Below are 23,717 nucleotides of genomic sequence, written 5' to 3' on the forward strand. Positions count from 1 at the left end.
CAACACTATTTGTTCTGCAGTAAATCACATAGCAGCACTGACACCCTGTGGACAGGTTAGTCTTAAATGAATATCTAGTTTTAAATGGACTTTAAAACAAGAGACAAAGAAATTAAACCCTAACTCCAGCTAACACTGTAAGGCAGCCCACACATTATGCGTTTTCTTTTCTTTCAACCATCGGGTTGAATAAAAGAAAAATGCCTCGATTTCCCCATCCACACATTCGATGTGGATGAGGGAATCCCTCCCGCTGCGGTATTGTATTCTGCCAGTGGGGAGCTTTCTCTGCCCTTAGTGTTGTCTTGTATAGCCGGCGCAATCGATGGTTCAGGAAAAACCTGACTGGCTGTTTGTATACAAGTCAAACAATAGATCGACTTGTGTACAACCAGCCTGGCCATACAGTACATGGACCAAAGTTCAGCCGGTCTCTGCTGAATCAGCTGAGTTTCAATCCAGGTATGGCTGGCTTATTTGTCTTTGATCCTTTTCCTGAATACATAACAGCAATCAGGAGAGTTAATTCTTAGACAATTGGGTTATGCTCCACTTCCACGTGATTATACACTGGCAAATAGCAAAGCCTGACACAGCCCAAATACTGGAGTGAAACCAGAGAACCTGTATCTTGTGATGTACTCCAAGAAAGGGATTTTACAGGTAAGTCAAAAATCCCTTTTTCTTGTAATTCACTGGACAAAGGAGAATTAAATCTTAGATTACTAGGGCATATAAAAGCAATCTCATGAGGGGTGGGCAACAGCAGACAACTGCTAACAGGCCCAACAGTAATAATCCTCTCAATGTAACAAGAGGAGGAATAATTGACGAGGCCTCTATAGGGCTGCCTGTAGGTTTTTTCGACCAAGGACAGCATTCATCAAGGCCTGAACAATAACTTGGTAAAACTTAGCAAATGTGTCAGCAGATAACCAGGTGGTGGCCTTACATACTTAGGAATTCTGCTGTTGAAAAGCCCATAAAGCACCAAAACTTCTGGTAGAGTGGACCTTCACAGGAAAGGAAGGAACACCACTTTTCAGTACTGGATTTGGCATATCAGTAATGTTACGCCAAATCGACCTAGCAATTGTGAATCGAGAGGAAGCTAGTCTCCTTCAGGAGCATTCAGCCAACACAAATAATATGGAAGTTTGACAAATCGAGACCATGGCTATGAGGTAGTCTAGCACAGCGCTAACCGCACCCAGGCAGTGAAAAGCAATTTCCTTACAATGCTTTGGAGCAGGGCAAAAAAGGAAAGCAATACTATGGCCTTCAGTTAACTGCACTAGTATGAAAAAGGAGACCTTAAAAAAAAACAAAACATTTTTTGGTTTGCAAGGTCCTTTAACACCAGCAGTTTAATGGTACAGAAAGGGTCACATTTAACTAAGGTCCACAGAGATCGCCCACTTGTTGGGGAAACAGGTATTGTTGCACAAATTGCTTAGGGGGCACAGATACCTTTCAGAATGAGAATGCAACAGAGAGGACTTGGTTGGTTTGGCCAGTTGCCAAGACCCTAAGCCTGATACCTTAGGCTGTGAAGGTTCTAGTAATGGTAGTTCAATTCTTATGGCCCACCTCTGTGGACTTTTGAGATGGAGACATATGAAATCCCAGGCATTCTCTTCAGAGAATTAAGCGGCCTTGCAGGAGTTTGCTTCCTTGGACCCTGCCTCTCAACCTAAGACATGGTAGAAGGGGAAAGGGAGGGAAACCTAGATTTCTCACAGTCATCTCTTTGCAAATCTTTACAGATATCCACCAGCTGTTCTAATACAATGGTAAAAGCAGCTTAAAATTCCTCCTTGGACACAAGAGATCCCTAAAGATTTTAAAGAAAATCAAGCATTAAAGCAAAAAAGGACTCTCTCAGCAAAGATAGAGACAAGTCAATCACTTATGAAACTAGCAAAAATGGAGGCAATGCTGGAAATGAGAGGAGTTAATGCGGAGTGGTGTCATGCTTGCTTTTCGACAGGGTGCAATCAACTGGAAGTGGAGCATAACCTAACAGTCTAAGAATAAACTCTCCTTTGTCCTGTGATGTACAATAAAGAAAAAAAGCTGAATAAAATCTAACTATTGCAAGCACCCCTAGTGTTATATAGTTTGTATAAACCCTTGTAGCTGCCACTTTTGCTGGACAGTTTGGCCCGTTACAGAAAGAGGAAAAATCTATTAATGGCAGGATAAACAGTTAATAAATTATGTTACCGGGGACTGAGAAAACAAAAAAGAGGGTGTGTTAATGCTAGTAACAGACTGTATTATGCACAGAATGTAATTTTTAGCCCACAGGTCAATTTTAAAGGAGGATATTTATAAAAGCAATAAATGTGACTATCACCAAACAATCACAGGTAGTGAATCAATCACAGTCGTTTAAAATACTTGCGCCAGAAAGGTTCACTTGGGGTAAATGTTTGGTGAATGTCTGCTAACTGCTTTAAAAATACACCTCTAGGTGTTGACACCTAAACATTTTAAGCAATTTCTTTCAGTATGAATTAAACTGAAATAAGAATATTTTTAGTGAGGGCTTATGTGGACTTATATTTTACAAACAAAATACGCAGAGACCAAAACACAGACATACGCCGCAATAACATGTATTAATTGGCTATTAAATATCCAGCAGGGACAGAAGCAGTACTGGGGAACAGGTGGACATTACCACTTTTGTGATGGTCCGTTAGGTGGCTGTGGTCATCTGGATGGAAGTACTCATAGCAGGAAGTGCCCAAAAGCTCCTGAGGAAGGTACCCTAAAATAGCCGTGGCTCTGAAAAAGACACAAGGTGGTTGAGTAAAGTGACTACAAAGCATGTCATGTTCAAATATTTGTTGCAAGGGATAGCTAGGCTTTGAGGGAGTTAGTAAATCCCTATTACATGTTTGCTTTTTGTAGCAGCAGAATCTCAATAAAAAAAAAAAATAATAGACTGAGAGCCAAACAAGTTTCAGAAATCTGACATAGTAGATGTAGTAAAATATGTACCACTTCCTTAGAAGGGAAGGATGGAACACAACAAAATCCAGCCACATTTTTTATCCTAGTTTTGGCTGACGTTTTCTATCTATTTGATAGGGTGTCAGACATAAGGGAGGGTAAGGGGGTCTGAGAAGGGGAGATTTTCCCTTTTTTACAGCAAGTGCGGGGATTGAAACGTAAGCGAGCCAAATAAAAGTGATCTTCAGTATAATTATCATCAAGTCCAACCTGATCCATTCTCACCGCAGCTACAAACATATGGTATTATTGTAGCCTCCCTGGCAGTATGATTATGTAAGATTCTCAAAGCAATACATTGTTTCGCAAGGAAATTTGGCATTTTATATTGTAGGCCTGTAATTCTTAGGAATAACTCACTTAAATCTGTCCAAACAAGAGTCTAGTAGACATCCCGGGTATGGTAAAGTTTGAAACACGAAATCATAAATTATAACATAATAAATACCGTATTTATCGGTGTATAACACGCACTTTTTCCGTCTTAAAATGAGGGGAAAATCGTGTTTGCGTGTTATACGCTGATATAGGCTGCCACAGAGGGGGAAGGAGGGGACGAGCGCTGCCAAAATAGAGCCGGATCTCCTGTGAACTCGGCTCGCAGTCAGGCTCAGTCCCGCCCCCTGGACGGCTCCTAGCATTGACGTTCTGGCATTGGGCTGGTGTTATGTCCATCATAGGATCCGGGCCAAGGGGCGGGACTGGGCGTGACGCCGAGCCAAGTACACAGGAGATCTGGCTCTATTTCGACAGCGCTCGTCCCCACCTTCCCCTCGGTGGCAGCCTAAATTTCAGCAAGGCTGCAGATGGACACTGATCAGGCTGCAGCAAGGAGCAATGCTGTAGATGGGCACTGATTAGGCTGCAGATGGGCACAGATCAGGCTGCAGATGGACACAGATTAGGCTGCACTAAAGCTGCAGATGGGCACAGATAAGGCTGCATTGATGCCCACTAACCATTATTTTTCTTCAAAGTGGTCTATTTTAAAGGAGTTTTTTTCCCTAAAACTTCCCTCTTAAATTGGGGTGCGTGTTATACGCTGGCGCGTGTTATACGCCGATAAATACGGGTAACTATAAATAATTATAAAAATAATAATACAATAATAATAAAATTAATTTCCCCACGACTCACTATCACTCAATTCTGCAAGTGTTCTAATTTACTATCGCTGTTTTCTAGCTGGTCTAAAACCGCTTTTGACTTAAAGGGACAGTTTTTGGTTGCCATGGACAATCTCAAGTTTCCAGGTAGAAATATATATATATATATATATATATATATATATATATATATATATATATATATATATATATATATATATAAAACTGCATGCAGGGCACTGGACAAAGTACTAGGGACAACAGGGATGTGAAATAATTTGATACAGTAATGTAATCTGTAAGATTACAGTGTACTGTGTTATGTATTTTGTACTTTTTGAATTTGCCACCGGGCTCCGCCCCATGCGTCGCAACGCTCGCAGGGCAAGAAGCCCGGAACACAGGACATCGGGAAGATGATCCGGAGGAGGACACAGCGGGGGGACTTCGCAGGATCCTGGTGACAAGGCAAGTATGTTGTACCAGGATTCTGCAATGCAATCCCGAGTGTGGCTCGGGGTTACCGCTAATGATAATGAAATTTGACACCGAGCCACACTTGGGAATACTGCCAGGAGGGTTAAATTGGAATTCTAGCTAAATTTTTGCTGCTATCGGAGTTCCAACTAAGAATATTTCCTTACTTTCAGATGTGTTGTCAGGCAGGAGGTGAGGGGAAAATATCCTCAATTCGGACTCAGACAGCTTTAAAAATCCAACTGAGATTCTAACCCTTTCCCATCCCATCCAAAATTAGGCCATTTTCGGCTAGAGTTCTACTTTAAAATGAAGTACATCTTCATTAAAATGTCATTAACAACAAGTAAACAAAACAAAAACACTTTTATGGCCACAAAACAACAACCCAACACGATAGGAAGGAAAGGGAGAAGGATTGATTGACAGTCCTTACCGTTGATCCACATAAACAAATTTACCATCCATGGTGTAACGTGTGACAAACTCGGTGGGCTTGACTTTAATCTCGGGGGTGCTCTGCGGCATGATGAACGGGTGGAGCCTCCCAATGGCCACAAGGCAGCTGAAATTGTAGGACTCTTTCTCAGAGTCACTGTCTTCTTTCATTCCTACTTCGCTGGATAGGCAGTTACGGAGGTAACCCGTGCAGTGGATGGTACAGAATCGCCGGTGTTCTACAAAGGAAAAAAAATAAGACCAGTGGCATTCATTTATAAAAGTGGCCCTTTTCAACCAGGAATCCCGCAGAAATTGCTAGGGTTCCCTGAGCAGTTCTGAAAGGTGGATTGACCTCCTGATACAGCCTGCATAGTTTCCTTACCAGGCACTTTGCAGGTATCATGTATAGTGGCTGCCAGTGGATCTCTCCTGTTCTCTTATAGGGAAGTAAATAAGGATACCAATGACCTTTCTAGTGGTCTATATGTGTGGCATTCTTCTCACTTAGCATTAATGTAAGGGACAGGCTTCCCTTTGACTCCATATTGTAAAAGGGTACACTTCTCACTGAGCAACAATGTAAGGGAGATCACCCAATAAGCAAAAATGTAAGGGAACGCTTCGCTTTTCCCAATGAACACGTGTGGCAAAGCTCCTAATTTATTTTTTTTTTTTTTACATTTTTCTTCTTTTTTTTTTAGCAGCCCTGTTGGGAGGAGGGGGGAGGCTTTAGTAAAATATCAGGGGTCTAAGCAGCCTCCTCATGTCTTACTTTTGAGACAGAAAGGTACAGAGGACATAGATTCCTCAATCCCTTTTTCTGTAGCCTCATGAATGAACAGGAGGACTGCTGTACAGAGGCTCCCTGTTCATTGACAAACTGAACTATAGTAAACACAGTTAACATTGCTTCAGTTATGAATGAGCACCAGAGCGATTGGTACCGTTCCCTCACTCTGTTCATTTAGAAAGGGAAGGGGCCAGTAAATATCACATGATTTACCATCCTCCATTCCCCTTTTCATCCTATCCCCCAATCCTCCTTTGCCCAGCAGCAGCTGCAACCGGCAGGAAGATCAGGAGGAGAAGCTGGCAGCTCTGTGATGGGGCAAACAAGATTGGAGAAATGGAAAGGGGGATGATCAGAGTGATGGGAAGGGGGGCGCAGTTAATTTAACCGATCCCTCTGTAGCTCTCCCGGCAGCAGCTGAAAGCCAGCGAGAGGCAGAGGAAGAGAAACTGACTGCACTGCAGTGAGAGCCACAGGGAGATCACTTTCGGCGATAAGGCAGTACAGCCAGCCCCTTGCTCCTTAGGTGCCCGGGCCTCTTTGTTGAACTTATGAGGCCTGGGCCCTGTACAGGATGGCCAGCTGTACTGCCTTATCAGCAGCCTTGAGCACCATGTAAAGGGGACTTTCCCCCAATAAGCACCAATTTAGAGAGACTTTCCCCCATGAGCACCAATGTAAGGGGAGACCTTTTCCTAATGAACAAGCTATTGCACATAAAATTTTTAGTAGGGATTTTCTGAACGATGAAATTTATTTCAAGGGTACCTTCAGCCTGGGTTCACACTAGCGCAATCTCAGAGATCGCATGTGATTCGCACCCGCACCGCAGGTGCTGATCACATGCGATCACTGAGCAATGCGAGTTCAGCCATACAGTTGTATGGCTGAACTCGCATTGGATTCGCACAGAAAATAGTGCAGGGACTTGTTTTTCCACGCACTAGAATCGGATCACATGGGGGTTCTCAGGATCAGTTTATTCTTCTTTTTTTGTGTCCCAGAGACACAACAGGAAACTAACGGTAATTTCCAAAGTGAAGGAAAATCCCACTTAGACAACTGTCACCAGAACAGGTGTCCCAACTGGAAAACTTCTCTCACCCAGTTACCCCACCTACTACCAGTTGTAAAAGTTTGAATTCCTATCAATGACAATGGTCGCCTGGACAAACAGAGGGCTGAATCTCCCAATCAGGGTCACAGACAGCAATAAAACATCAGAAGTTATAATCCTTATCTACAGCGGGAGAGAAGCTCAGACTATGTGTGCTATATGTCCACATCCTAACAAATCGTATACAACTATGAACAGAATATGCAGTCATGGACTTTGTGTGGACATATGGAAGAGGAACTAAGTAACATAAAACAACTTTATTATGTACCATTAAAAATGTATTACACAACAATAAAAGTTACTCTCCACATAGGGGTTCAGGCTGGATCAAGAGCCCTCTCTTTAGAATATACAGGTGCATTTCAAAAGATTAGAATATCATCAAAAAAATAATTTATTGCAACAATTCATTTCAAAAAGTGAAACTCATATAGATTCATTACACATAAAGTGATATAATTTAAGCATTTCTTTGTTTTAATTTTGAGGATTATGGCTTACAGCTAGTGAAAAACCCGAATTCAGTATATCAGAAAATTAGAATATTGTGAAAAAGTTCAATATTGTAGACTCATGGTGTCACACTCTAATCAGCTAAATGGTTTCTCAGTCTGGTTCAGTAGGTTACACAATCATGGGGAAGACTGCTGACTTGACAGTTGACCAGAAGACAGTCATTGACACCCTCCACGTTGCTAAAGAAGCTGGCTGTTCACAGAGTGCTGTATCCAAGCATATTAATGGAAAGTTGAGTGGAAGGAAAAAGCGTGGTAGAAAAAAGGTGCACAAGTAACAGGGATAACCGCAGCCTTGAGAGGATTGTGAAGCAAAGGCCATTCAAGAATTTGGGGAGATTCACAAGTAGTAGACTACAGCTGGTGTCAGTGCTTCAAGAGCCACCACACACAGACGTATCCAGAACATGGGCTACAACTGTCCCATTCCTTATGTCAAGCCACTCCTGAACTAGAGACAATGTCAGAAGCATCTTACCTGGGCTAAGGAGAAAACTGGATTGGACTGTTTTTGGATGAAAGTAAATTTTGCATTTAATTTGGAAATCAAGGTCCCAGAGTCTGGCGGAAGAGTGGAGAGGCACAAAATCCAAGTTGCATGAGGTCCAGTGTGAGGTTTCCACAGTCAGTGATGATTTGGGGAGCCATGTCATCTGCTGTAGTTGATCCACTGTGTTTTATGAAGTCCAAAGTCAGCGAAGCCCTCTACCAGGAAATTCTAGAGCACTTCATGCTTCCCTCCTCTGACCAGCTTCATGGAGATGCTGATTTTGTTTTCCAGCAGGACTTGGCACCTGCCCACACTGCCAAAAGCAACCTGGGCTTCCATAACAGGCTGATCGCCTCCATGCCATGCCGCATTGATGTAGTAATTCATGCAAAAGGAGCCCAAACCAACTATTGAGTGCATACTATACTGTACAAGAAATATACTTTTCAGTAAGCCAACATTTTTGTATTAAAAATCCTTTTTTTATTGGTTTTATGTAGTATTCTAATTTAATTTTCTGAGATACTGAATTTTGGGTTTTCACTAGCTGTAAGCCGTAATAATCATCAAAATAAAAGAAAGAAATGCTTGAAATCGATCACTGAGTGTGTGTGTGTGTGTGTAACACATCTATATAAAATAAATGAGCTTCACTTTTTAAATTGAATTACTGAAAAAAAAAAATGTACTTATTCATGATATTCTAATTTTTTGAGATGCACCTATATGTGCGCCTTGACTACTTTGACTACCATGCTGTCTTTATGGTGACTTATTCACATTGGGTCTGGATGGTTCCCCATTGGGAAGTTGGTCCTTTTATTTTAAGATTATGTGTACAAGACTATTGACTGTTTACTGAATGTACCCGCATTTTCCATCCAAGAAGCAGTGGCTTCACCTTGGCTTACTCATTTGCACCTCTATGAGCAGCATACACATGCTATGAATTCCTGTCTACCCCACTGGCAGATATTAAAGATTATTAAATATTAAAGATATTAAAGATTAGGAGTGGGTTCCAGTGTACCGATTCTGTCACATGTGCTCCTGAAGGATTCCCAAAATGTGAATGTGAACTGTAAATTGGAATAACTGCATGTTGTGAACCCCTATGTGGAGTGTAGTTTTCAATTTTGAGTAATAGATGTTTAATGTTACATAATAAAGTTGTTTTTATGGTATGTCCACACAAAATCCATGACTACATATTCTGTTCATAATTGTAAGTTATAATCCTTCCCCACTCCATCTAAGATGCAAAATCTGCTATGTGTTGGAGTGATACAGTGACATCCTAGTGTACCATGCCAATGAATGTACACTGCGGTGCACTGACAGAAGTGGAGCATTCACCTGTTTTTTATGCATTGTGGTGCATTGGCAGCCCAGTCATTTTGAATGTGCTGTCCTAACACAACAAACATTGACAAACAGAATTGCGAGTGTCAAATGTACAACATTGGGCCCTTAGATTCATTTTAAACCTGACAGTGGGAAGTCACTGTTGCCTTTAGTAACATAAGAACTACCTTTTTTCTTTGCTCCGCAAAGGAATTCCTCCTTCTCTTTGTTGGACACGCGACCGGTCCTTATGCGACAGAAGAACGACCGCCGGGAGCCCCAATGGAGACGGGAAGAGCCAGCCTGAAAGTGTGTGTGCACTTGCAAACCAGCTTTCAAAACAGTTTAATAAGACTGAATCAGTTCAAAAGATGACGTCTGGATTAATGAGGAAAGACATTTAGTTTTATTATAGCAAGGAGCGACAGATGATGAGTCCACAGGCAGACAGCATCAAACTTGAAAGCGAGTGAAAATTTTACAACAAAAGTTTGTTGTTTTTTTTTTTTCGTTTTTAAAGATTAAAGCTGAACTCTAAGAAAAGCAAATATTATTTAAACAGAAGAGTCATGTATTTTTACTTGACTCTTGGTGTGCTTTGTGTATTTCTTCCAGATCTGTGCAGTAATCCAGTGTGAGACTTTACCTCTGTGTAGGAGCTTCCTGTCATGAAGACCGGTCACTGCTGCTCTCTCTCCTTGTGCAGGGTGACTGGTCTTGTCTCCGCCTCCTCTTGTAGTTTTCTGCAGGCAGCCTGTAGTGAATGGACCTGCTGAGCCCCTCCCACAGCTCTGCTCTCTGCACAGATAGATTATGTACCTCACACATTGATGATGTCATCGTTACTTTTGCAAGAAAATATCTGGACTTGTAAAGGAATTTGGTGAACACAAAGTGGATTTAGATCCATGCAGGCTACTAAGGAACAAATTTAAATACAGGTCTTTGTGCCCGGAGTTCAGCTTTACCTTTGACAGCTAAAAGAAGCTCCACAAAGCACCAAATACATCTAAAATGGCCATATAAAATTATGTCATAACTCCAAGGTCATTTTAGAAAAGCCATAACCTTTTCTTGGGGAAAAAAATATATATGTTATGGCCGAGGTTTATATGAATCCTCTGCATCTAAGGCTGGCCATACATGCTTTAATTTTATTATCCAACTGATGGGTGATTCAATCAATATGATCATATCTGCAAGCAATCAAAAAGCCATAACCTAGATTCCAATTGATGTAGACTCAATTTAGATTGTATCTGTTAAACTGAGTCGATTGCCCAGGGTGGAATAATATCAGTCGTTTTGTATCAATTAGCAGCACGGAATCTGCTCATATTTCGATAGATTAGACCATGAGACTGAATAGTGGAAACAGAGATCTGATTGATGACGTAGGATTGGAAGTTACAATCATATCTTAACTATCAATAAAAATCTACTTACCCATGTGTGGCATATCGACTGAATGAGTTATTGATTCTATATTGATTATTCCAGACGAGATAGATCGAAAAAGAAATTGATCCTTTGTTGAAATGTGTTTGGTCACCACAAGGGTTATCCACACAAGGAAGAAATAATCTTTATATATAATTAAATATATACACTGTATTACCAAAAGTATTGGAACGCCTGCCTGTACACGCACATGAACTTTATTGGCATCCCAGTCTTCGTACGTAGGGTTCAATATTGAGTTGGCCCATCCTTTGCAGCTATAATAGGGAAGGCTGTCCACAACGTTTAGGAATGTATCTATGGGAATATTTGATCATTCTTCCAGAAGCGCATTTGTGAGGATAGGCACTGATGTTGGACAAGAAGGCCTGGATCACAGTCTCCGATCAAATTCATCCCAAAGGTGTTCTATCGGGGTGAGGTCAGGACTCTGTGCAGGCCACCCTAAACGTGCTCATCAATGTCTTTATGGACCTTGCTTTGTCCACGGGTGCACAGTCATGTTGGAACAGGAAGGGACCTTCACCAAACTGTTCCCACAACGCTGGGAGCATGAAATTGTCCAAAATGTCTTGGTATGCTGACAACTTAAGAGTTCACTGCAACTAAAGGGCCAAACCCAACCCCTGAAAAACAACCCCACACCATAATCCCCCCTCCACCAAATTATTTAGACCAGTGCACAAAGCAAAGTGCAATAAAGACAATAGATACACTCCTAAACCTTGTGGACAGCCTTCCCAGAAGAGTTGAAGCTGTTATAGCTGTAAAGGGTGGGCCAACTCAATATTGAACCCTACGGACGAAGACTGGGATGCCATTTACACGTACAATTCATGTGCGTGTAAAGGCAGGTGTCCCAATACTTTTGGTAATATAGTGTACATGTACATACATACATCTCCTTATGAGCATACTGTAGCTGTGCAAGTCTGAGCCAGGAAAAAAAATCTGCAACAGACAACTGCCGATGAGAGTTAAATTGTCCATAAATTGTGTCTGATTTTATAGGATGAGTTGAAAGTTCTCTGCACATGGCTGTGTTGTTACTTTAGGCCATTTTACATATAGATAGTAGTTTGTGGGATTGGCTTGAAAAGCACTTTGTGTCATCACTGTGTCTTTTGTCACGTGAGTCACGTGCTTCTCCAAGACTAATCACAGGTGTGGGAAATTCAAGAGAAAGCGCGTAAGCCATAGACACAGTTCGCTTACTTTTGGAATCGATTAATTTTTCCCGTGGGGTGATGTCCGAGGAGGACAGCTGTTCCTTTACTTTGGCAACATCCTTGGGATGTAGATAGTCGAAAAGACTTTGTCCTATAAGGTCAGCCTAAAAAGGAGAAATGATAATGGATAATGCATGGCACTTCAACAGTGATTATAATGGGAAATTTACATTAAACAACCTTTCAGTGTGAATGGCATCTCACGATTTACTGATGGGGAATTTATTTCTTCTATTACCATTTACTATAATACTCAGTACTGCTGGAGAATATTGCTCTGCCCGCTCACCTCCAGTCCTTTCCCCACATTTTGCTCCCGTTATATGCATTCCTTTTATTAAAGCCCAAATCCAGGCAACTAAAAAAATTCTTCCTTGCATTGGGATTGTGCCAGCATTGCAAGGGTTAATAGCTTGTTTTGTCTAAGGGGGGGAGAAACAGTTTTGCCTACCCGATCCCCCCCCCATCTGGAACTGGACTCTCCCTCTGTGTCTTCACATCCAGTGCAGGGCTATGGGCCATGCTCTGGTTTTGATGTCTTTAGGATTCTAAATCAGTGCAGCGTGGGGGTGCAGATGCTGCAGGGGCTGGTTTAGCTGCAGGAAGGAGCAGAGGATCGGGTAAGTAAATCTCCTTTTATTGCTCCCTTAGGCCCCTATCACGCGATCGGCCCTCTCGGATCCGCCCGTCCGTTTTTCAGGCGGACTTGAGCAGGCCACCCATGACTTCTATGGGCAGGCGGATATCAGTAGAGATGTGTCCGCTGACACCAGCCTGCCATCCGATCCGACAATATCCACTCAAAACAGACGGATGATGATACTTTCACCATCCGTCCATCGGATGAAAATGGACAGGCTGTCCGTTTTCATCTGCTCTCCCCAGATCTCCAGCCCAGCCCCTGATCTCCCCAGCTCCACAGCGGGGCTCTGACAGGTCCGTCCCTGCACAGTGAGCAGAGACGGACCAGTCATCCACCTGCTCAGCGGGGATCAATGGAGCGATCCCCCGCTGAGATGGCGGAGTTCGTCCAGTGGATCCGCGCCATGTGAAAGGGGCCTTAGACATAAACGAGCAATTAACCCTTACAGTGCAGGCACAGCCCCACTGCAATGGATGATTTCTTAGTTGCCCGGAGTTGGGCTTTACATTAGACGCCTTTCACACCCAAGCATTTTGTAGTTTAAACCCCTGAAATCCCATGGTTGCTTAAAGTCTGTAACTCGAAAAAGTACATGAGTTTCTTTTGAGCTACAAAATTCCTGCCTTTTTGGTCCCAGTAGACGAAAACACACATAGCATGCGATTTTCTTTCCCCTTCTAACCAGCTTTGCATTGGCTAAAAATTGTTTTTATAAAATTGCTCAAGCCTCAGACACCTGCCTGTACAAATGCTCAAAAAAGGAAAAAAGTCTAACGAAAAGCAAAAGCTCATATCCAGGAACACTCTCCCCTTAAACTACCTTTTAACCCCCACCTCCCTCTAATCCCTGGGTTAGACAAGTAGTTGTGAACAAACTAAAAATTAGAGACACTTTCAAATATAGTTATACTGTAACTATGCAGACACCGTAACTGCTTTTGAATAATTTCACAGATGATCTTTCTTTTACAAGGTTAGAAAATTCTGTCATGTGACCAAGCACCTCTTCCACCTGACAATGGGGTTACAGGACATTGAGCAGACACACCGTATGCCTGTATTATTATTATTATTATTATACAGGATTTATATAGTGCCGACAGTTTACGCAGCACTTTACAACATTAGGGCAGACAGTACAAGTACAATACAATTCAATTCAATACAGGAGGAATCAGAGGGCCCTGCTCGTTAGAGCTTATTCTATAGTCTATTCAACCGGACACAAGATGCAGGATGTGCTTGGGCAGGGGGCGTGTTCAAGAGGCAGGCTGTGATTGGATGGGGGGGGGGGTGCGCCAGTGGCAGGCTGAATGCTGAGCCAACTACCCAATACAGGCATGCTGTGTGTCCGCATAGTGTCCTGTACCTCTAAAAACTCACCACGATAACACAGATGAACTTCAGTGCTTTTAGATGGAAGAAGTACATGAATATGATAGACTTTGATTTATAAAATACATATACTGTATGTGAACAGGCTATGCAAAAAAACTTAAAAATAGCACTGCACAGGGGCATGGCCTGGCTATGGAGGAGTGAGGACGTGCTGAGACCGAGCTCCGTCCAGTCCGCAGGTATAACAGCAGCTACAGGGGTGATTACCCCCCGATTTCCACCCAGGGTATGTCACAGCGACGGCGGGCTTCATCACAGCCGAAAAAAGCCCACTCTCACGGCCAGGGATCGTTGGATTGCTTCCTTTCAGACACCCCTCGTCAGCAGAGGGGAAAATCCAAGATGGCGCCGGGAACGAACGGCCACGCTGCAGCAACAGGAGACTCAGCCTGCACCTCCAGCACTATCTCCTATCTCCTCTCCCAGGCTTGTAAGCGACTCCATCCCCCCTGCATCCCCCCGCTCCACATCACCACAAGACAGGGGTACAGATTTGGCAGATCTGACTGAAGACAGGGATATCAGACAGCACCTATGGTCTGAAAGGGCTTTCAAGCAGGATATTGAACAATTGCAAGCAGATACCACTGAGCTGGTTCACAGGGTAGAGACTTTGGAGCAGAAATTCGACGATACTATACCCACCATCTCCCAGCTCAGAGAACAGACCGTAACCCACAGTCACCAAATTGAGGCCCTCCTGTGCCAGTTAGACGACATGGAGAACCGCAGCAGGCGAGCGAATATTCGCATACGAGGCCTTACAGAAGCTACCGCACCTAAAGATATTGCTCCCACGCTGCAGGGAGAGTTCTGTGAAATCCTGAGTCTGCCTCCGTCAGTGCCGATTGAGATAGATAGGGCTCATAGGGCACTCAGGCCCCCATCAGAAGACCCGGAAAACCCCAGAGATGTGATCTGCAAGCTGCATAAATTTACACTAAAGGATCGCATCATGCAAAAGATGCGCAATAGACCAGTCTTTGACTTTGATGGAGCTCAGCTGTCCTTCTATCAGGACCTCTCCAGGCGCAACCTAATGCAACGACGGGCCCTAGGCCCACTTCTGGCAGAAATTCAAGCGGCAGGCCTCACATATCGCTGAGGCTTCCCATTCAGCCTCCAGGCGTCTAAAAATGGCCGTTGGGCTATATTGCGTACAAAAGATGACCTCCCCCGCTTCTTACACACCTTGGAGCTTAGCCCTGTGGATTTCCCAGATTGGCGCACCGCACCGGACATCCCGATCCCCCAGCTACCTCAACCATGGATCCAGGCGGCTGGAAGCAGGCGCTCCCGTGGTCGTAACAGGCAGATAGACGGCCCCCGTCCGGGCACCTCTGCAACCAGCGACTGAACACGCTACTGCCAACCTTTCTCTAACTTCTGGACGAGACCACGGATTACCTCCTCTCCATTATCGGTATTTTGGCCGGGACACTGGACTCAATGGACGCACTGCATTAAAACCGCACCTCCTCTTGCAGGACGCTGCACCTTGGGTCCCCTGTAGTACTACCCAACTTCGAGCTACACCTTATGCACCGTGATGGACTGGGGGGTCTGTTACTCAGCCCTCTGCCCGGCTGCCTTGTTTTTGCACTTTTTGGGAGTTTGAGTTCCATATACTTTTTTTTTTCCTTTCTGTTGTTGTTTTTCTTTTTTTGCACCTCATTTTTTCACCCTGTTTACATGTTGTATTGAACTGGACGGGGCAATGGGCTACTTGTCCCCTTGGTGGTTGCCCACGTACCCCACCTAGACCTCACCTTATCAGGTGATAGTCCCTGGAGGGACTCCGAGCTTCTACCCAGGCGGTTTTTGGGTTGATACCCCCCTCCCGGGTGAGCTCTGTAGTTCACCACGGTGCAACACACCGGGCCTGTTAGACACGGTCCGGCCCCTGTGGTGCTGTTTTATTCTCCTCTTCTTTCCTTCTCTCACCCCTTTCTCTCCCTTACCCCCTCCCCTATCCTTTTCTAAACCCCCCCCCCCCTTTGCTCCCCCACTTCTCCATCTTATATCACTACTGTGCCTTATATTGCTTTTGAAAGCTAACATTTATTGCTTTGACCTTCAGGTTGCCTCTTTATCAACTGAAACATGCGCAGAGGACCTAGAAGAGGTGAGACAGATCGGTTATCATCGACTTCAGGTACGCCATCACTAAAGGTACTGTCCTATAATGTCAGGGGGCTCTGCTCTCCACACAAATGCAACAGGCTCTGGCTAGAATTAAAGCGTCTGGGGGCTCAGGTGGTTTTCCTGCAGGAGACCCACTTCAGACAACAATCCCTCCCCAAGATACCCACGCACCTATACACCCAATGGTTCTTTAGCAACTCCCTGGTGGCCAAATCGCGTGGTACCGCCATTGCATTTCATAAATCCTGCCCATTCCAACTTTCGGAGAGTCAGGTTGACCCACATGGCAGGTACGTATTCGTGAAGGGGGTCTTGGCCAACACAAAATTCACATTTGCGACTCTCTACGCACCCAATGCTCAACAACTCCCCTTCATAGACTCCGTGCTAGACAAATTGAACGAATTTAGGGAGGGTCACTTAATTCTTGGAGGAGATTTCAACGTGAGCCCTGACCCGCTAATAGACACGTCCCGCGGCCGCCCTACTCACTCCCAAGCCTTCCTCAAGCATTTTCGCAAATCACTGCAGAATAACTTCCTTATAGACACGTGGAGAGCTCTTCATGCGTCGGATAGGGACTATATCTACTGCTCGGGGGTACATGACGTATACACGCGCATTGATCTCTTGTGTGTGGATCATGATACCCTTGAACTACTGCAGTCAGCTGAAATAGGAAATATCACTATATCAGATCATGCCCCTGTTTGGGCCGTGCTTAGGGTTCCAGATGGATCACCGAGGGCTTGGTCTTGGAGACTCAATGAAAACCTCCTGGACGATGCCTCTGTGGTAGCTAAGGTCTCTGAAACCATCACGCACTATTTTGCAGAAAATGTGTCTGAGCACATGGCGGAAGGAGTGGTGTGGGAAAGTCATAAGGCAGTACTTAGGGGTGAACTAATCTCCCTGGGTTCTAGACTCAAAAGAGAAAGACAGATAGACTTCAAGAGGGTACTGACAGCCTTACAAAAGGAAGAACTTAGACATAAACGTCAGGGAGATGCTAAGGCCCGCGAGCGGTTGACCGAGCTGAGGGAGCTGTTCTCACGCCTCCTTGATCGTCGTGCACGTAGACAACTACGCTACCTATCACATAAATATTATGAACAGGGCAATAAGTGTGTCAGAATGCTAGCTAGAGCACTTCGGAAGCAACGAATGACAGCTCATGTACACTCGCTTAGATCCCCCGATGGAACTGCGACTTTACACTCCTCTGGGATTGCTTCAATCTTCAGAGATTACTATACAGACTTATATCACTTAGATAAAGATATCTCCCAAACCGGGCGGTCGGCTAAACTGAAAACTATAGGCGACTACCTCGCTTCGGCCGGACTCCCCTCTCTAACACCCGAACAGCAGCTAGACCTTGTCTCCCCTCAGGAGATCATCGCGACAGTGAAGGCCCTACCTAACGGGAAGAGCCCTGGCCCGGATGGATATTCCAAAGCTTATTACGTAAAATTTCTCCCCCTGCTACACAACCATATGTGCAGGTGTTTTAACTCTTTAGCCACAAACCACCAGATTCCCACTGAGGCATTGTTGGCCCATATCATTGTACTTCCTAAGGAAGGCAAAGATCCTACTCTCCCACAAAGCTATCGACCAATATCGCTACTAAATGTCGATATAAAAATCTTTGCTAAAATCATGGCAAATCGACTCAAACATGTCATACCATCCTTTATTCACCCCGACCAAAAGCTATTCATTTCGGGTAGAGAAGCTAGGGATAATTCCATCAGGGCCATGCAGCTCATACAGTGGGCCCGTTCCCACAGGGATTCCACCCCCTACCTCATTCTGTCCACAGACGCCGAAAAGGCTTTTGACAGAATAGATTGGTCATACCTTAAGGCGGTCTTGGAGGCTTTGGGACTGGGCCCTCATATGCTCCAATGGATCATGGCACTCTACACGACCCCCAGTGCGAAGGTCAAGGTAAATGGCCACCTGTCCTCGGGGTTCCCCATATGGAATGGCACGAGGCAGGGGTGCCCCCTCTCCCCCCTTTTGTTCACTCTAGCTATGGAGCCCTTGCTTAGAACAATACGGGCGAGCGCTGATATTAGAGGGGTGATGATGGGGTCCACGGAACACAAACTGTCGGCCTACGCTGACGACGTGCTCTTTCATTTGACCCAACCTCTTGTATCGTTGCCAATCCTTATGAGGGAACTCAAAATTTTCGGACACATATCAAATTTCAAGATTAACTTCTCCAAATCCGAAATTCTGCCCATCACCATTTCCGCGAAGATGGCTACTGACTTACAGCAAGCTTTCCCGTTTAGCTGGGCTAAAACCTCTATTAAGTATCTAGGTATCCAACTTACAAACCAGTTTGACACTATATACTCTGCTAACTTCCCTACCCTTTTGAGCTTGGTGCATAGGGACTTACAAAACTGGGCCAAGACCTCCTTTACATGGCTAGGTAAACTTAGCATACTTAAGATGAACATCCTCCCTGGAGTGCTTTTTTACTTGCAGATGTTGCCCATCCCTCTCCCCAAAAGCTTTTTCACGCAGCTTCAAAGCCTAATGATTAACTTCATTTGGCATGGTAAAAAAACCAAGACTGGCTGTGTTGGCCTATTGCAGAGACCCAAAGAGATGGGAGGTTTGGGCCTCCCAGATGTACGGCGATATTACAAAGCCATTGTGATCCAACACATCCTCAACTGGTGCCACCATGGGGGCTCAAAAATGTGGGTCTCCTTAGAGAAGAGTTTAGCTGGTCGCGACTTGTCATATGCCCCCTGGTTACCCCACGAATACAGGGGACTCTCACAGACGTCTTCCCCGCTGACCACCCACACCCTACAGGTCTGGGACCACACAAACACTCTGTATGCCCTGGCGCCCCCTGGCTCCCCACTGGCACCACTGGGGGAATTCAGGTGGTTTCCTCCGGGGGAGCAGAGGACCTTCTTTGGTTCCTGGGTGAACAATGGCAATTATAGTTGTGGCAAATTTATGGATAAGGGCAAGTTGATACCCCTAGACGCTTTACGGAATAGTCATGGCAGATTCCCCATGGATTGGTGGAGACACCAACAGCTCCAGCATTTCATTGCGACCCAGGGTGCGAGGGCTGGACACTATCACCACACTGGAAAGACTGTTCATAGAGGAGGAGCCCACTCCCCATCTGATCTCTGAGATATATAGGCTTTTGGGATCAGTGTCCGTCGTCAGCAAGCCAACTTTTATACAGGAATGGGAGCGGGATCTAGGGGTAGAGTTCACACCGGAACAACATTCGCACATGTACAGACTAGCACACTCCAGCTCCATAAAGTCTAGAACGCAAGAAAGTAACTACAAGCTTCTGACTCGCTGGTATCGCGTACCAGCTGCCATATCACGTATTTACCCCTCAGTTTCGGACCGTTGCTGGCGGGGCTGTGGTCAGAAAGGCACCTTCCTCCATATTTGGTGGGAATGCTCAGCAATCAAGCTGGATGGAAATACATACTTCTATTAAAAATGCCTTGCAGATCGAAATCCCGTTCTCCCCAACGCACCTCCTCTTGCACCTCCCTGCCCTTCCTTTGAGCCATTACAAAAAAAGGGCCCTTCCTCATTTACTAAATGCCGCTAAATGGCTTATACCTCTCTATTGGAAATGTCCGCAGATCCCTACTTTAACAGAATGGGTACAGAAGGTGGGCGATATTAGAGAGGCGGAGGAGTGGGTGGCGAGGTGCAAAGATAGGAGTGAGCGTTTCAATAGAGTTTGGGCCCAGTGGCGGAAGTATACCACTGACGCTAACCCTGTGTCATCTAGCCTGGATGTCGCGCTGCTGGAGCTAGCAGAGCCCTCCCTGAGGCTGAGGAGGCCTGCGAATGGTGATGTGCGTACCTGACTACTATGTCTCACTGCCCTACTGGTAGCGCAATGATATATACTCTTCCTTTTCTTTAGCGTGGCTCATAAGGTCTACAGTTGAAGGTCAACCTAAGGCGCTATGCACTGCTAGTGGTTAAAGGCATGTTCATATGTTTCTCTCTTTAGTTATCACCATGTCGTTACCCGTTTGGATGTATTAGATAGGAGTTCTGCCTGGCGGCCTCGGTACCTTAGTTAGAAATTAGCGCCCGAATTGGCCTTGTGGGGGGCCCGGGGGGTGCTTCCCCCTTGCTGAAGGTCAGTTGGAGGCTTGTAGCCCCCCTCCTGGGGGACCCACCCACCGGGTCTCTGATAGCCCCAAGGCCGAGTAGTGCCCCCCAGTACATAGGTGGGGGACTGGGAGAAGATAGGTCTGGGCTGAGGCCGCGGGGGCAGGAAACTCTTTATAACTCATTATGACTCTTTTGTGGTGTGGAATGGTGTAGAGATAACCTAATCCCCCACTCCCCTTCCCTCCCTTCCCTTGCCACTCTGTTTTATATTCTTTGTCTAACTCTTAGGTTTATAATGTATAGTCTGCACTGCTATGTGGAAAGACCAATTGTACATTATGTGTTTTGTATTTTCTCTATAAAATAAAGATTACATAAAAAAAAAAAAATATATAGCACTGCACTAGCTTTATATATTTACACATGTGAACACACACATAGAAAAAAATATTCAGGGTAACATGCACTTTAATTAAAAAAAATAAATAAATAAAAATCTACTTAAAAGTGGTTCTAAAGGCAGAAGGTTTTTTTACCTTAAAGAGGAAGTAAACCCTGACTGGTTTGACTTCCTTTTTTTCCCACTGCAAAGTAAAAGCATAATGTGCTAGTATGCATCACATACTAGCACATTATGTGACATTTACCTTCAAACGAAGCCTGTTCAGTCCCTGCTGCAGGCCGCATCCATGTTTGTCCCTCTTCCTTCCGGGGCCCCGGACTCCAGGCTCTGTGACTGGCCAGAGCCGCCGTTCACGGCACTCACTATTGAAGAAACGGCACAGGCGGCTGCTTCTTCACAGTGCATGCACCGATGACATCATCAGCACAGTGTACAGCAAATATACACCCTCTTTACAGCCTCTTTAATGCATTCTATGCATTAAGGTTATACTTACCTGAGCCAGATCTCATTCCAGTGATATGCACAAGAGCAGAGGCTCTATCTGCTCTCTTCCTCCTCACTGGCCCAGAGACAGCAGTGGATGCCAGTGGGGTTGACATAGACAATTCCAATTCGCTGGTCAGTGCTAGGGTTCTCTCCAGTTCCAGAAGACTGCAGCAGTGTAACAAGGTCAGGACAAGGAGCAGCAACAAGACCCTTTGGCCGAGGGGGCAAATTGCAGCACTGGATTGCCGGAGTCTCCATCCGTGGAAGAGGCACCGTGAAGGGTCACTTGACAGTGGATTCAGGTGAGTAAAAGAAAAGGTGTCAGAGGGGATTCTTTTTTAAATGCATAAATGGGTAGAAGTAGGGTGTGTCAACATTTGTACAGAGAAGCGCTTTAAAAAAAAATTCCTTTTAATGGGAATAATCTTTTAATTAGCGTTTTAATGTTTTAACATTTGTGTTTCCACATAAAGTTTACCAGGCAGGGTCTGTCAGATTGGAAACAGACTCCCTGCAGTCTCTAATGATACAAAAGTAAGTACACCCCTCACATTTTTGCCAGCGGTTTAGACATTAATGGCTGTGTGTTGAGTTATTTTGAGGGGACAGCAAATTTACACTGTTATACAAGCTGTACACTCACTACTTTACATTGTAGCAAAGTGTCATTTCTTCAGTGTTGTCACATGAAAAAATATAATAAAATATTTACAAAAATGTGAGGGGTGTACTCACTTTTGTGAGATACTGTATATTACGGGAGGGAGATTAGAAGCAGAAGTTTTTTTTCATAGCCAGAAACAGGTACTTTTCTTAAACACCAAACAATAATGTGAATTGCCCAATGCTGACATGTGTTCTAATAATCCATGTGACATGTGAACTTTAATGACAGGTCCACTTAAACAATGCTTCCCCTGCATGTGGGTACGTTTTCTCAAGGTAGAATTAGAACTGCTAACGTTACCAGCAACCGGTTCGTATAAGATCAGCATTTGTTTCATGTTTAGTGACCTATTAATGGCTCAATGTGTCACAGCCCCATCTGACTTTAATTCTTCGATAATAACTCCCATCTTGCTATTGATTTGCCGGATAAAGAGCTCCCTGCAGAGAACAATGTCCCCATAAACATCCGCGCCTCTCGTTAAACTAGGACAGGCGATCACAAATTCACTTGTATTTCTGGGTTACGGTAACAATTTCCTGGAGGATGGATTTGCACTGGGATTTGCGGCAGAGGAAACGAGCTCAGGGGACTTGGCAGATCTGGGCAGACAGTATCATGTACCTGGCTGTACTTCAGCGTCTTCGACACAGATTCAGACACAAACAGGATTTTTCCTCTGTCACATCCGACCACAAACAGGAAGCCGTCGGCTGCCTAAAAAAATAAAAAGAGCCTATTGGACTGGGGAAGAAAACTGGCAAATGAGAAAATTAAACTGGACTGTGTTCAGCTTGTATCAACAAGGAGAACAATCTCCTTTCCATTACATAGGGAGGATGGGTTGTGAAATTCTCAGAAGCTGAGAAAGCAGATAACGGTTGGGATTTCAGTTCAGTCCACAGAAAGTTACAAGGACACTGAATTTCTGGCAGGAACAAAAAGGCATTTTCTACATTTGCAGAAAATCTATTTACCTTGAAAGGAAAACTAGAGCAGCCACCACATCTAAGGATCCGTAAGCTGCAATATATTACTTTACTGGATTAATTGTATTTTAAAATTGAACTCAATATATAGTTACATAAGTGCCTTGAAAAAGTGTTCATACTCCTTGAAAATCTTCCACTGTTTGTCATGTTACAACCAAAAACATAAATGTATTTTATTGCGATTTTATGTGAAAGACCAACACAAAGTGGCACATAATTGTGAAGTGGAAGGAGAATGATACAGTAAATGGTTTTCCACGTTTTTTTAGAATAAAGTGTGGCGTGAATTTGTATTTAGCCCCCCTGAGTCAATACTTTGTGGAACCACCTTTGGCTGCAATTACAGCTGCAAGTCTTTTTGGGGATGTCTTCTACAGGCTTTGCACATCTAGAGAGTGACATTTTTGCCCGTTCTTCTTTGCAAAATAGCTCAAGATCTGTCAGATTGGATGAAGAGCGTCTGTGAACAGCAATTTTCAAGTCTTGCCACAGATTCTCAATTGGATTTAGGTCTGGACTTTGACTGAGCCATTCTAACACATGAATTTGCTTTGATCTAAACCATTCCATTGTAGCTCTGGCTGTATGTTTAGGGTCGTTGTCCTGCTGGAAGGAGAACCTCCGTCCCAGTCTCAAGTCTCTAAAAGGATTTCTTCTAATGCCGTGTACACACGACCGGACTTTTCGACCAAAATGGTCCGATGGAACGAATCTGTCGGACAATTCGATCATGTGTGGGCTTTATTGGATCTTTTCTGTCGAAAAATCTGTCAGACTTTAGAAATAGAACATGTTTCAAATCTTTACGACGGACTTGAGTCCAATCGAAAAATCCGTTCATCTGTA

At 44.3% G+C, this 23,717-nt stretch overlaps 1 protein-coding gene across 2 annotated transcripts in view; it reads right to left on the bottom strand.

The window, feature by feature from the left end:
* The window catches only part of BMAL2 (basic helix-loop-helix ARNT like 2), a 94,545-nt gene that overhangs the window by 18,559 nt on the left and 52,269 nt on the right, over positions 1–23,717 (bottom strand). For both annotated transcript variants that reach the window (XM_073621736.1, XM_073621737.1), the window contains exons 6-10: positions 22,504–22,596; positions 11,981–12,098; positions 9,493–9,636; positions 5,041–5,281; positions 2,687–2,793 (exon numbers count right to left, since the gene is read on the bottom strand). In XM_073621736.1, the coding sequence (XP_073477837.1) occupies positions 2,687–2,793; positions 5,041–5,281; positions 9,493–9,636; positions 11,981–12,098; positions 22,504–22,596 (703 nt within the window). The remainder of the gene's footprint in view (positions 1–2,686; positions 2,794–5,040; positions 5,282–9,492; positions 9,637–11,980; positions 12,099–22,503; positions 22,597–23,717) is intronic.

Source organism: Aquarana catesbeiana, linkage group LG03 (assembly GCF_042186555.1).
Source record: "Aquarana catesbeiana isolate 2022-GZ linkage group LG03, ASM4218655v1, whole genome shotgun sequence".
Lineage (NCBI taxonomy): Eukaryota > Metazoa > Chordata > Amphibia > Anura > Ranidae > Aquarana > Aquarana catesbeiana.